The following is a 15148-nucleotide window of genomic DNA, read 5'->3' as shown; positions in this document are numbered from 1 at the left end:
TTCATCCATGTCTGTGCTCCTTACACCAGGTGAGAAAAGGGCTTGTCACCTTATGGAAATATCTAGAGGAGAGGTATTATCCATTGAAAATTGTAGTGTCTTTAGTGTTTCTTGATATACGCTAGTCATGTCTAAAAATGGGAACTCTGTGAAGCCAATAGCTGCTACCTTCTTAATTTCAGTAATTCACCACACTGTCCTTACCTTCCCTTTCATTTTTCTCCCTTTCAAGAAAAACAAGAAAGCACAAGTCAACAAAGGCTTATTTATGTTGATCATTTCCAGACTGTTAAACATAGTCTTGTAGAGCAGCTCAAGTTGGAAGGGACCTCAAAAGACCATCTGGTCCAATCCTTTGTGGGAAAGGGAGCCTAAATGAGATAATTTAGCACCCTGTTCAGTCACATCTTGAAAACCTCCAGCAATGAGAGCTCTACACTGTCCTTGGAAAGGTTGTTGCTGTTATTATTACTGTAAAAAGTGTCTTTCTTATATTGAGATGAAATCTATCCTCATGCAGCTTGTACCCTTTGCCTCTTTTTCATGTGGCTCCTTGTGATGAGAGAGCCTGTCCTCTTTTAGTTGCTTTTTAACTACTGGAATAGTACAATGAGGTTCTCTTGAGCTTTCACTACTGCAGGGGGAAAATACTTAAATCCTTTAGTCTTTTATCCAGCCCTTTGATCATCTTTGTGGCCCTCCTTTGGACTCCTCCAGTATGTCCACATCTTTTTTGAATTGCGGGGACTAGGACTGGACATAGTACTCCAACTACTGTGCAGTTATGGGAAGAGCCAAGTTTGCCAATCTACTTGTAAGGACAGATGAAGAAGACTAGGATACATGAACTAAGGGCATGGAGAATAGAAAGAAAAAGAAATGCAGGACTGGGGAAGGAAACACCTGGGGAATTTCTGATTCAGATTTGGCTAGCAAGCCTGCCTTTGCTTGGAGCCAAGACCTGTGTTTGTGGTGGCTTGTATGTGCAGTCTTTTTTCAGTAGCCTCCGTTACCTTCTAGTCTGCAAGATCGTGAGAGCGTAAATCTGCACAAAATCATAATTAGCTTTTTGTTATTTCTGTTTCAAGTGATTTCTCCTGCTGGGACTGAAGCAGAGCCTATTACTGTGCTATTTTTGCCCCACAGCCCTGCAGGTCTACCTGTGTGTCCTGTGCTGAATCTCCACAGGGAGGAGCAGGTATGTGCTCCGGCAAGGCTGTGCTCCCCTGCCATAGGGATGCTGGAGGCTGACGGGCCTGTTTCCTAAGCTCTTGCTGTCCCCTGCAGTGGCTTTGGTACTTTATGCTGAAATATTCCCATGATTAAACTCCACAGCGTGTGTTTAAGACAGACTGATCTTTAACTCAGTTATCATGTTGGATTTGTGCATTTTGTCAGATTCTGAAGTGTTTTTTGTAAGTTTTCACACTGAATTTTAATTATGAGAACATAAAAGATTTTGACTGTTATACACTGGTTTTTGTTAATAATCATATAATAAAACCTAATTTTTATCAAGGTTTGATTCACAATTCATGAATGCCCCTGGCAACTGCTGGAGCAGCATACTGTCTTCATAAAACTCAAGTACCTGCTCTCTACTTAATGAGGGGCCATCATCCGAAGAAGTCTGGCAGTATGACAGGGCTTTTCCAAGGGAACTCGGGGACTGGGAGGAGAGTGGTGTCTTCCATGAGGCTGTTGTCACTGCAGCTGCTGGAGAAAAGCTGCGTTGTGGTGGTGAAGCAGTGCTGGTGTAAGCTGGGAAAATGTTCTGCAGTGGTGACTATTGTGCCACTGATGCAGAGACGATTTTGGCTTATTTTATGGGACAAGTCAGTGCAAGTTGATGGGAAATTTGTAGGTAGAAAAGAAAAAAGTAGAAGACTCATGTCTGTTTCAATGCTTCTTATAATGGTTAATTTTGAAGTTTCAAAGATGTTTAAAACATTGGAAATGTTCCTGGTAGAAATAAACCAACAGGAGAAATATCCAAAAATGCACTCAAAAAAATCTTCTCCTTGGCATTTTTAACACGCTTGCACTGAAGTAAACATTGAGTCAATTCAATTTAATCCTAATATATTTGTTTTCACTTTCTTTAGGAGAACGCCCACCAGGGACAGATGTACTTGGATAACAAAGATGACAGTACAATTTCTAGACAACAAGAGATGGAGCTGAATCAGACGTCTTCACATCAAACCAGTTTATCTGCAAAGGTGGCAGCCAAACCGGTGACCAGAAGTTGCAATGAGCTGCATCTACTAAAAGAGTATCATGGCATGGTAGCGAGTCTTGGAGAACCACAGAACCTTTGTGAAAAATCAGCTACAGGGGAGGATGGCTGCATTGCTCTGGGGAAGGATTTCACTCCTGTGCCCATGCAGGGAAGGTAAGAATAAGGACAAACAGAATATTTTTTCTCCAAATGCAAATTAATTTTTATTTCCTCGTAGAGCAGATATGTACGTTCATTGAGTATTGTTTCTCTCAACCACATAGAGAACTGGAAGCTTAATGGGATATCAGAGCAGTTGTAATTGCCATGGAGGGGATGTGGATCACTGGATTTCTAAACTAATCTCAGCTTTAATAGCAGACATGGGCAAATGTTTTCTGTTTTCAAGATCAGACAGTTGGCTTTTCTTCCCTACTTGGTGTCAGAAAACACAGAGACATTTTTCACATCCCACCTCTTTACCTGTTTCAGAAAAATGCATCATAAAGCCATAAACAGAATCACTACAGCTAAGGCTGTGAACACTAAAGTGACACTAACAGCCACTAATGGCATCAACTGTGACAGCTGACACACCACCTATCAAGTGTACAAGGTGTGTGTGCTCCTCATGTATCCTCTTCTGCATCAGCAAAGGTGTAGGTTGGTGGGAAGAGGTGTTAATCTTTCCTATTGTGACAGATACAACATCAGCAATTCTATTTGTAAGCATTTAGAAATATTCCATAGACCCCAAAATATTTCAGGTGGCTTTTCAAACATTTCTTTTTCACCTGTTCACTTTGCTAGACACTTTTGGTAGCAGGATGGAGCAAGCTTTGCACCAGAAGAAACCACGGTGAGTGGAAGGTAGCCAGGGTGGACTGTCAACTTTGTCAAGTAGTTTTGAGAATTTTTGGAGGTGACTTGAGAGAGCCCAAAGTGAGAGAAGTGTTGTACCTATTCCCAAGCTCCCGTAGGGCACAGGCCTTGAAATGCTGCCTGGGGATATCTGCATCAAGCAAGATGGCTTACATTGCAGTGGTGAGTAGAGTGCCAGCACAATTTCCGGATGCTGGAGAACTTTGCTGCATGGCCACAAATTAGGAAAAAAACAGGGTAGATTTCAAAGCAGTTTAATGTTTAAATTGGATTTTTTAAAAACTAATTAAAATTAAACAAACACAAAAATATGATTTATTTAATGGCATAAATAAAGTGAATTAGAAGCGTAATACAGAGAAGAATCCTTCGTCTTAACTGTAGTCAGCCAGAATTTTTATCCAAAACCCAGAATTTTCTTTTATTTCTCTCTCTCCTTTCCTCCCTCCTCATCATGTGGTTCTCCATAGCTGTTCGTGTTCATGTGGCAGGTGTAGACCTGGGGCTCTCCCCAGTTCTGGGCAGGTTGGTCACATCTCTGCTTTGCTGAGAAGGGCTGTGATCTGTCTGCATCTGATGCCTCTGCATCTCGGTTAGAAAGAAACTTGCTTATTATACTGGGAAGAAAGGGAGTTTGGGGCATTTTGGTAAGTTCCCTGATTTGGGCAAAGGGGAGCCAGGCTAGCTGGGTGAGTTTTGCCGTGGTTCTTACTTATCTACAGCAAACCCAGTATGCAGATCTGAGAGTGTTTCTGTCAGAGTGAGAACTGGAAATCATTATAACTATGCTTCCAAATATTAAAAAAATAATCAAATTATCAGCTTTACCACAAAACCCCTATATATACTTTAGAACTTATTTTTTTCAGTGTTTGAGTATTTGTTGTATTGACTAAGAATTTTACTAAGAATTAAATCTTGTAAAAGTTCTTCAGTTCAGCATATGGGGGGAAAGAGCTAATGTCTTGTTCTGAAAGAGCATGGTAACTACCACATATATGTGAGGATGGGAGGAAAGCAGGGAAGGGAAGAACTGAGTGCATCTGGAAACCAGGGTTTTTTGTTAAATTCACATCTATGTCTTGCTACAGCTGTGTTTGCCAGTGCTGTTTACTATCCTGGCACAGGACCAGTTCTCACACTTCTGGTTAAACTTCTTTCTGTTATTTTTCTGTGAGTGATATGAATTTGTGTGCCGGCCATACACAACTTACTGTGAGCCCATGAGCCACGGTTTGGTAGTCGTGGTCACAGGTTCCAGAGATGGAAAATAGAAGATCATAGGGGAGCCAACCTTCCTGTGAGCGCAGGAAGTAACTCCAGGTCTTTTGCTAACACTGTTTTCCTGTTGAGTAAACTGTAGTCAGTGTGCGTGATTTAGGAACAGATGTACAATTAAATAGCCACCCCCATGTTCCCTTGCAGACAAATCTATATCTAGTCTTCTACTGCAATATATTAGGGCTCAGGAAAGGATCTTTTGAAATTTCTTCTTGTTGATCCTTAACTCTTGCTCCTCCAATATTGATTTTTTTTTTTTTTTTAATAGAGATGACACTTACCAGGCTCTTCTTAGCATGTGTTTTAACCAATATACATTAGGTGCAGTTAAAATACTGATGTGACATGTATGAACCCTCTATTATGACCCTTAGGTCACTGGGACTACTCAACACAATGCAGATAAAAACATGGATAAACCTTAGCACACTGATGAGTCGTTTGATTAGGTTCATTAGAATGAGAATTAGCTTTTAATGTAAATTGTTCTTTTACTTGCAAAGAAAACTATTAATGATTAAAAAAGAGGACACCAAATCTTTTTCCCTTCCCCCCCCATTAAGTGTTTCACTAAATTGGCACACCTGTATGGTTTGTTTTAATGTATCTACTTAGTGTAAATTGCTGAATTATCTTCCAGGTATAAGAATCCTAGGTTCTCTAAATTGTTCGAATGTACACTGAGACAAGACTTCCCAAAGAAACTATTTAACAGAACAAGGGATTTATCTTGGTCTCTAAAATTACCCTTAAAAAAGTGTTCTTGAGTTAAATGGGGCCCTTTTTCCAGGGACATAGGTGTTCACCCCATCCTGGACTGAACATTTCCATTTGACTGCAGGACAATCCTGCAGGTATTTTGTGGTCAGTCCATATTATCTCAGGCTGCCTGCCTGTCAAAATGCCTTCTTATTTACTTTGCATGTTGAAGTGCAGTACCTTCTGACTCCAGCTTTGACTGCATTGCCTTAGGCTCCCATGGCTCTGTGTGAGGAGGTCTGGACCATTCACATTGGGTCACTTCAATGATCTTGTCTTTCCAGAGTATCCTTCCCCCAGAAATAAGCCTGTCTACCTTCTTGTGAGCAACATACTTCCTTCAGTCCTGCTCACTCTGGGAAATGTAGGCATGCTTCTCTGAAGTGGACTATGAATGAGCTCCAGCGGCCTTCAGTTCTGTGGGAATGCACCTGGCCTAGGTGTATGTTTGCACTGAACTGTGGTGTAGTTTGGACTATCAAAAATGAAGGTTTTAAAGTACTGAAAAATGGCAGTGAAAACTGTATTTTGATTTTTCACTTATCTCGTCTTCCTCAGCCTTTAAACAACTGCTTTGTGGCAGCATGGGCAATGCTCTTCACCTCAGCACTTACATCTCCAAAGACACAGGCTGCTTCCTTCCATCATGTCTCTTGTATGTGCGGGATGTGGCTCCCAAAAAGCCCCTTTGGTCTCATCATCATCAGTTGGAAAAACTTAACAGCGTAGCTTTATATTAAGAAAATCTGAAATCCTCCTTTGTGATCCACAGGAAGGGGTGAAATCAGATATTTTTTCTTACGAGTTCATGAGCATCAAAGACCTCTATAGAAATGAGATGAAAGGGAATTCTTAATCCCATATAAGCAATTCACTCCTTTGTGATGAATTTGGATGAATTTGGCCCTGGAATTTGCTGGTCATTTAATATGATATTCCTTGGAAGTTTTTTTCTTTATTCTTTGTTCCTCATTTAAACAAAGATGGTCTTTGTACCTTAAACAAGAGTATGTCTTGCTGTCTTTAAATCTATATCTGAGTATTTTTTAGCGGGAGTCCAAAAACTATGTGATCCCAGTATGGGGTATAACTGGAATACTTTATTGAACATGTGCCTCGCAGTATAAGGGTCTTGGGGACAGGACATGTTAACGAGGAGGATGAGCTATATTAATTAGGGAGTTACACAAGTTTTGCTGCGGTTTAGCCAATAGGTTAATATTTTTCTCAACCAAGATTACATAGGGGGAAAGGGATTAAAGGGGTTTAGACATGGTGTGATACAATTATCTCAAGAGTCCTTTCTGATTTCTGCTGGAGCCAGACTTAATCCACAAGGCAGAGCTTTTACAGGTCTTGTGAGAAGGGTCCAACTCCTTCAGATCACAGGACTTTTGTCAGCCTCTGTTGCCCAAGGGTTATGGCTAAGATAATTTCTTATGTCTGCTGTGTCATAAAGAATTTCTACACTCCAACATTTTTTAGATGTGTTCTGTGTTAATATGATATGATATTTAAATACCTTGAGAGCTAAAAATCAACCCTCAAAGTACTTGTTCTCTTTACTTCAAAGAGTAAATTTGAACATAATTGTTACCTGGTATTAAATCTGCTCTTCACTCTTGTGATCAGTGACAGGAGTTGAGGAAAACAGCATGAAACGGACTGAGAGGAGGTTTAGGTTAGATATCTAGAAAAGGTGGTTTAGCACTGTAACAGGATCCCCAGGGAAGTGGTCATAGCACCAAACCTGACAGAGTTCACAAAGTGTTTGGACAATGCTCTCAGGCACATGGTGTGATTCTTGGGATGATCTGTGCAGGGCCAGGAGTTAGACTTGATGATCCTGATGGGTCCCTTCCAACTCAGCATATTCTCTGATTCTATGATTAAGAAGATTTATCTATGGGATAATGGAATTTAATCTCTTGGGGTTTTTTTGAATCTACTTGAATTTGTTTTTAATCAAGCAAAACTATTTGTCTCAGCATTTCTCCTGCCCCTCAGTTTCACTTACGTAATGCTCACTTATGTAAGAAAAAGTTAAAAAAAATCAATTAAATCCAACTCTTCCTTTGTCCTGAATCTGTGGATCCAGAATCAGCAGGGAGATTGGTCTGCAATGAGAAGATCAGTGACTTAAAAATGTCTATTGAATTCTTGGTTTGTAGCAATACAATGGAAAGATTGTAACTTTATTTCCTGTTAGTTGGAGAAACTGAGAGAGGATAAGATATGCATGGTGAAAAGTCAATATGAAAGTGAAGTTACGCCTTTAGCCTTGAGGGCTTATAAATCTCAATTTTGATTTTTAATTATGTTGATGCATTACTACTTTTAAAAGACATTTATGAGATTTAGAATTAGATGTCAGGAAGACATGGTTTCTGTCTAAATAAGTAAAATTTATGTGACAATTTAAAAACTTCTTCAGACGGGGAAAAGGTTGAAGGAAAAAACCCCCTCAAAACCAATAAAACCACATTTTCTTGTGTATCTTAAGATTAATTTTGATCTCTGGCTATTAGAGCAAATTGGGATCATTCTCTGTTCAACAGTCAAACACGGAAAGCATAATTTTCACATCATAATTGCATGTTTATGTAGGAACTATTCTGACTTTTCATGTCAACCACACAAACATTAGATAAGAGTTCAGGAGAGATAGATGACTTCACAGCAAACTGCCACCTTCATCATCATTCTCATGTGATTCCTGGTGATCTTGCTTGCTGCCTAAATGATGGCATTTCTAACTTTCTTTCCATTTCTTGTTAATAGTGAATGTTTCTGAGTTTTGATTCTCCATGAGGATCTTTAAATGCTATAACAATGAAAATATTGAAGAAGTTTTAAAGTCACAACTTTGCTAATTCATTTAGTTTGGTTCATTTGGTTTTAGATACAATTTCTCAAATATTTGTTGCTTACATGGAGGCATGTGGCTACAGCAGAGCTTGTCCTGAGCAAACTGTGTAGGAGCATGGGACTGCTGAGACACTCTTAACTTGGGTTAGAGTTCCCTGCTGTTGCCCCTACTGTATCATAAAATACCATTCAAAACCTAAAAAGCTCAAAAGAAGCAATAAGCACTTGTAGCAAAACTTTAGATTGAATGATTGGAAGTATAACAGAAAGATCACATTAAGCACAGTGGGCAAACAAATAAGTTATTGCAAGATTCTGCTGCCCTATTCTAATTTGCTGTTCCCCATTTCCTGGGAAAAAGGCATCTTGCAGTGGTAACGGAAGGAAGACTGAAATCTGGTTATACAACGCAACTTAAGGAGAGGATTTGACTTCATTTGAGTAAAGGAGCTGTGTTCAGCCAAGACTATTTTAACATAGTTTGTCTTTTAATGAAACTTAGAGAAACAGTCCTCACTCATAGTAAGTTTCCCTGAGTCCAAAGTTGTTTAGTTGCTTTGTTGCTGTGTATTATTCACCATCTCAGTGCTTATTTCTTATAATTATTCATGGTATCTGACATTGGTCATGTAATACAATTTCTGTTCTGCCATTGACAAACTAAAATCATAGAGCTGCCACGCAGCCACTCAAATGCTTTTTGATTCTGACAAAACATTTTGTAAAAAACCCACCATTTTTAATGTTTTGTCTAAGTGCTCTGTTGAAAGAAATAGGAGGTACTAAATAACTGCCTCACATTTTTCCAATTGTCAGGCTAAAAACTGAACTCAGGACTCAGTGAAAAACTTGCAGTGTACTAATCTCCAAAGATCCAATGTTTCAATTGAGTCCCTGTGACATTGCACAAAACTGTTAAATTTTGCAAGGAGCTGCTCTTTTCCTAATAGTTAATAATATGGTTATGTGGGTTTTGTCATTGTGAGACCTCTTAGGTCAGTTGTGGAAAAATGCCAGTGACATACAAGATGCAATCCTCTTTGGGGATGGACAGCTCTTTCCTCATGTAAACTGCTGTTTAAACAAGGAAAGGCTTTTAATGGCAGTAATGATTCTTTTACATTGAAGGGTTAAGCCAACCAGTCAGTCAGACTTTGAAATGTGTTGCATGGGGACAGTCACAGTTGAGCAGGATGGAATGCCTGGGGCATAAATAGTTGATGTGAGGAGCAGCTAGCCATGTAAGATGAAGCAAATAACTCAGATACTCAGTATCTCTCCATGAAGGTTTTTCATTGAAAAATTGTTTGGTGTGCTTTGTTCCTGGATGATGTGCATGTGTGCAGGTGGCAGCTCTGACATACTAAATAGTTTGCAGAAATCATAACTTCATATTTGCAGGTGGTCAAATTATACTAATTAATAATATTAATTAATAATTAATGAGATTTCCACTTTGTCCCAATTTTTCTACTACGTAGATGTGCAAAAGTTTTATGTTAGGAAGAACAATTGAGTCTTTGCTGACAGAGACTAGGAAGAAGGAAAATAAAGCATTTGAGATCAATAGTCCCTACACGTACCACTGCATCAGGTGGCCAAGGGGATATCCAGCCCCTGTGGAGCTGTTGTTGGGCAGCAAATGGTCTGCATGATAACATGGAAAATTTTCTGTGGGCCCAGGCTCTGAGGTTGAAGGATAGAACAAGACAAGACCTGAAAGTGAAGACAAAAATAGTTGAGAAATGGACTGATGCAGTCAGCTTGTGTCATTTAAATTTAAGCCATGAACCTCAATGAGCCTGAGGTAGAGCAGAAGCCCATGAACTTTGCAGAGCATAGAGTTTACAGGACAAGAGCAGCTTTATTTTATGGCACAGTCAAAAAAAGAAGTAATGCTACTGGGGCTCCCTTACTGTGAATGTTCCACATGGGATGGATGTGCAACCTCCACTCTGCTCTGAGGGGTATTAAACACACACCTCCTAACTCTTCAGTAAGTGTACGGTTCACCAGACTCCAAGGCAATCATATTTTTTTTCTTTTTTCAATATAACATTTGAAATATATAATAAAACATCAATTGAAACAGCAACTGTAACTTAGGTATTCTATTTTCTAAGAAAATTTCTTGATAATCAGCTTTTTGGATTATTTTTTGCTTTTATTATTCTGTTGAAAATATAAGGGCCTGAAGGAAGAACACGGAAAGGGTTTGCAGCCTTCCCTAACAGTCAGGCTGATCAGGTGAGAGCTTGGTTAGCTCAGCTCATACTGAGCATTTGACCAAAAAAATTGCTTCAGCCTCTGCCCGAGCTGCTGGAGAGCTACTGCTAATGGAAGAGAGAGGAGTCTGAGATACAGGTGTAAGAAGAAGCATTTGAAAGAAAAGATATCAATAAAATGCAGAGACAGTAGGAATACTGGGAAAGATGAATGGAAACCCTTCCGTGCAGCTACAAAAAGATATTGGGTGAAGGTGAAATATAGTGTGAAGTAGTGAGAGCATGGTGTAGTGACCTACGGACTGAATCAGTTAAAAGCAAGTTAATGCTTGTTGTTGTAAGCCAGATTCTGATACAATCAGTCCTGGGATATGATAAAAAACCCTCAACTCCACCCAGAGCTGCAGTTAAAAAAAGATTATGAACCTGTGAGCCGGACAGCCACATTAGCAGCATTCCTTGCTTATCCTGTATATCTTCTAGTAGTGAGTACTTACAGTTTGGTCTTCCAAACAAAAAAAAAGACATGTTAACAAGATAAAAACATGGCAGGCTATGATTCCTCATAGAGTAAAACAGTCTCACCTTGCAAGGGGTACAGAAAGAAACCTTTTCTTCCTTTTTTTTCTTTTCATAGCTTACTGTTAGGAGTAGATATTTTAGAACATAGTTCTGCTGGCGATAGGGATGTTTCAGTCTGCCCAAAATTTTAAATGTCTCTCCTGTTAGAATTAATTAACATCAGAGTGTTTTGTCCTCTTGTGTTAGGAGCACTGGAAATCATTCCTCAACTGCAGCAAAAATTTCCTGGATAACAATGGTCATGCATTTAAGAACTGCAGTTCATGTTAAATTGAATGTAGTTGATGGAAAAATAGATGGAATAAATTAGCCAGTAAAGTAAAAAAAAAATAAAAATAGTGTCACATTCTGTGGTCTGGCAAATCATATGGCTCTTTTAAAAACCTGCTATTCATAAGGAGCTCAAGTGATTTACTCTCTGAAATACAGAAAAAGCTGATAAATGAGTCACCAAAATCCTTACAGACAGTGACCAAGCAAGCAATTTTCTGCTTCATAGGGGCTAATGGAGCTACAGGGGCAATGTGCAATAATTGTCCTAATGTACCAGCAGCACACAGAGACCACACAGAGATCTGTCCACAGCAGGTTGAAGCTAAATGAAGGACAGCACTGTGAGCTGGAGCCAGGGCTATCAAAACTGGGTAGGTTCAGAAGTAAAGCACTTGAGTTTGTTTTTTTAGTTTTATTTTTTTCCCTTGCACATTTTTATATGATTTCTTTTGAGCGGGGTGAAATAGCAGTTACAGGGTGATTGGCAGTTACAGCTACTCACAGTTTTCAGAAGCTCAGCTGAAGCTACTTAGTCAGTCTTGTCTGTGAATTAGCAGCATCCAGAAGCAGCTGTTAAAGTCTGAAGGCTTTTGCTCCCACTTTCAGAGCCACTCTCTTTTCTGTGCTAGTCAGTAAGGACAGTAAACACAGCCCATTTGCCATTCGCTCCCTGGTATCCTTGAGCAGAGTTTCTGTAAGGACTCCCTTGCCCAACATGGAGCTCTGGCAGTGGAGGATTATGAAAGCATTTCTCTCAGATGGCCGTGCTGGCAGCTACCTTGAACCGATATGTCTGGCAGGGCTTTGCACTTGATGTTTGCGGAGGAAGCACTAGGCTTTTGAGGAATTTATTGTAAGAAGTCTAATCCTGGCTTAATACAGTACTTTCTTGAGAAGGGTAGGTAAATATTTTACAGGGACTTTTCCACTCACTCTTGTGTTCTTAAGTAATTTATTTTCTCTGCTGCTGAGAAAATAAAAAAGTAAAAGTAGTTTCAAATATTATTTTGTTTTTAATCTTTCTAGAAGTGATAGGAGTATCTCTACCTCTTCACTCATACCAGTGACATGTGACCTGCAATCCTCTTTAGGAATCTATTGACAGCTGGTTCATCATGTAAACCTCTTACAGTGAAAAGCATAAACCTGAATTTAGTGAATCTGTCTGCTAAAAAGAATAGTAAAACCAGAATGAGGGTAACAAGGAATACCCTTCTGTTTTCTCTGATGTGTCTTTAATCTTCCAAGCTAAAAGAGAAGGGCTATCTTGTAATATTATATAAATATGCATTTTTCTGTTGCATCCATTGGCAGCATATGTTTTCTTTGCTCAAGCAGACAGGATGGAGACTAGAGAATTCTGTCTCTTTATGCTTGCTAAACTCTGTATGAACCTGGGAAGATTTAGGTCATACATATAATGCTTTGAGATCATTAAAATTAAGTATTGACACCGGTTTCCTTATATGTAATGAAATTTATTTACTTGTACTCAAAGTTAATCATCAGGATCCTACCTGTGCTGCATATGTATCTCTTCCAAAATGAAGTTTTCAGGGTGTTATGGTCTACATCACATTTAGTCTTCGTTAACAAGAAAGTTGCAAGTAGGAGCATACTTTGTCCTATTGTGGTTACAGCATTTGGTTATGGACCAAAATAAATTAACATATAAACTGGAGTAACACTTCAGAGATGAGACTGTAACATACCTCTTGCCATGAGGAAAAAATGCTGATGGAGACCACGCTTTCTAAATCAATATCCTCTTAAAATTTTGTCTATATGCTTTTGTCTCAAATTAAAATCTGTTCTTTCAGCTCTGCTGTGTGTCATGATATTTTTTCTCTCCAGCCATACTTTTTTCCTAAGGCAACTGAAGGAGATAATTCCTGTAGCTTTAGTTCTTCCACTATTCTAATTAACTTTCGCATTCCATAATATTAAAATAGTACAGAATTATACTTTTCTCCGTGAAAATGTGCTATGGACCTCTGCTTTCTCATAAGCATTTCTGTTTGTTTGTTTTTAAAATGTTTCTTTGCAATTGTAGCCTACTTTTAAGTGCCACGACTCAAACATAATTCCATTATTTGGGCTTTAAGCTGTTTTTTTCATGTAGAGGAAAAACCATTATTCTGTGTTGATTCTTGAGGTGTAGAAGGGCTATCTCTACAGTAACTTTTAATAAAAACACCTGATTATGGGCATTTTAGTGTCTTCTTTTGTTGTTGTTCCTTTTGTTTTTGTCTTGTTTTGTTACTTTTTTGATTGTTCTGCTGTTTGAATATCCACTTTTTCCTTTGCACTTCCATATGGTCAGAATATGTTTCACTTTTCCTTATATCACACGCTATGGATAATTTCTTTTTGTAAAGTTCCCATGCAGACTGTATTAAAAAAGACATTTGTTGATGCAGTGACTGTTGACAATGGTTTCTGGAGTTGTCTTATTGAAAAAATATATATGAGATGCCATGTTTTGTTAGTACTTTTTCTTACATTTCAGATTTCTCTTGTTCAGAGGAGTTGTTTGTTCAAGAACACTAAACCTTTTTGATCCATTTGAGTTGATAATCAAATAGCTACATAACTGTCTGGTCCAACACATGGAAAATGACAAGACTTGTTTTTTTTAAATTTAAATATTTTTCTTTTCATCCTTTTAAGAATACTAACAGGTGTTTTCAAATGAAAAATTAGTAAATTATTCAGGCACTGTATTTGCTTGAGGAATCAAAACACATGTAAAATTTTTTCTGTCTTTAAATCTCTGTATTAGCTGTGCTCCACAGCATCTCTGCTCATATGGAAGCTGCTGGTACAGAAGCTGCTGACATAACCATGTCAGGATAGGCTTTCCCCTTTTCTGCAGATAATCCCTTGCTGAAGAATTTTCTTTTTAAGTCAGGGGCACTGACCCTTTCCCTTTTCTACTTTCTCTTTGTTTGGGAGCACAGACTGAAGTTTTATTGATGTAACCTCATTCCTGGATGGCCAGGAATTTTCATGTGCATGTGAACAGTTATTGTCCACATGGTTACTGAGCACAATATTATCTATTTTTTAACGATCAATGTCTAGGATTTATTTAGCTTTGATACAGTGCTGATTTTTAGAATATACATAGCTAGTAATATGGCATTTATCATCAAGAATATGCTATTTCAGGAGCAACAGGGAAAGAAATCACCTCTGTGAGACTATGGAGTAAACAAAGTTACTCCATTCTGTATAGGGCCAAAGGGAATGTAGTATCTGAGAGAAAAGAGTGGCATCTGTGTGACTGGGAGGAAAGAAGTGCTATCAAGAAGTATGATGTACAGTTAAACCATGTTGCTGTAACAAAGCCATCTGCCATGTAGGAAAAGGAATTTCCTTCTGAATTCTGAGAGGTATAATTTTGGGGGTTTTTGTCTTTTCATTGCACAGGAGTATGTTCTTACCTGGAGAAAGACAGAGCTTGAATAAGGAGGAAGGAAGGCTGAAATGTCATTATTATTCTTTGTTTTTGTTGTCAGTCTCACCACTCGAGGGGAGGCTTTCCGATTGTAATTTGCATGCTACTTTTCATGAGACAATAAAATTCTCAGAGTTTCTTTGGAATGCATTGTTTATAATCCTTGGGTTTTGGTTTGATTTGTTTGTTTAGATGTTGGTTTTTTCCCCCTTCTTTTTAATTTGAGAATTTCAGTTGAATATGCTTATGGACTCAAATTTTCTATTTCAAATTTGTCTCACATCAGCACTGAATCAAAAATCTATGTTTTAAAGCTGTTTGTTAACATAGATTAGATAGCTTCTCCTTTGACATTTTAGCCTTAAGGTCCTACAGATACTCAAGACCTCTCAAGGTACAAAAAGATGTCTGGTAGTAGAACAGAACCCAATACTGTGGAATGAGTTTCCTGAAGCTTGTAAAGTGCATGTTAATATGTTACAACGATCTTAATGAAGGGCTATGGCAGGGAAGAGCACAATCTTTGTGAGATAAAACCGCATTTATTCTTGAATGGTTGCACTGAATATTCTGCAAATGTATGAGAAAATATTGTAT

At 38.5% G+C, this 15148-nt stretch overlaps 1 protein-coding gene across 2 annotated transcripts in view; it reads left to right on the top strand.

The window, feature by feature from the left end:
* The first annotated feature begins 1127 nt into the window (after positions 1–1127).
* OCA2 (OCA2 melanosomal transmembrane protein) overlaps positions 1128–15148 on the top strand; it is a 173474-nt gene continuing 159453 nt past the window's right edge. The window contains exons 1-2 of one of the 2 annotated variants that reach the window (XM_027646668.1): positions 1128–1198; positions 2106–2395. In XM_027646668.1, the coding sequence (XP_027502469.1) occupies positions 2127–2395 (269 nt within the window). In that variant the 5' untranslated portion in view covers positions 1128–1198; positions 2106–2126. Of the gene's footprint in view, positions 1199–2105; positions 2396–3695; positions 3751–15148 lie in introns of those variants that run through there. The other variant, XM_027646676.1, reaches the window with a different exon arrangement.

The sequence above is a fragment of the Corapipo altera genome, unplaced genomic scaffold (assembly GCF_003945725.1).
Source record: "Corapipo altera isolate COAL_440 unplaced genomic scaffold, ASM394572v1 0, whole genome shotgun sequence".
In the NCBI taxonomy this organism is placed as follows: Eukaryota; Metazoa; Chordata; class Aves; order Passeriformes; family Pipridae; genus Corapipo; species Corapipo altera.
The sequence above is the reverse complement of the archived record's forward strand: the minus strand, read 5'-3'. Positions and strand labels throughout refer to the sequence as shown.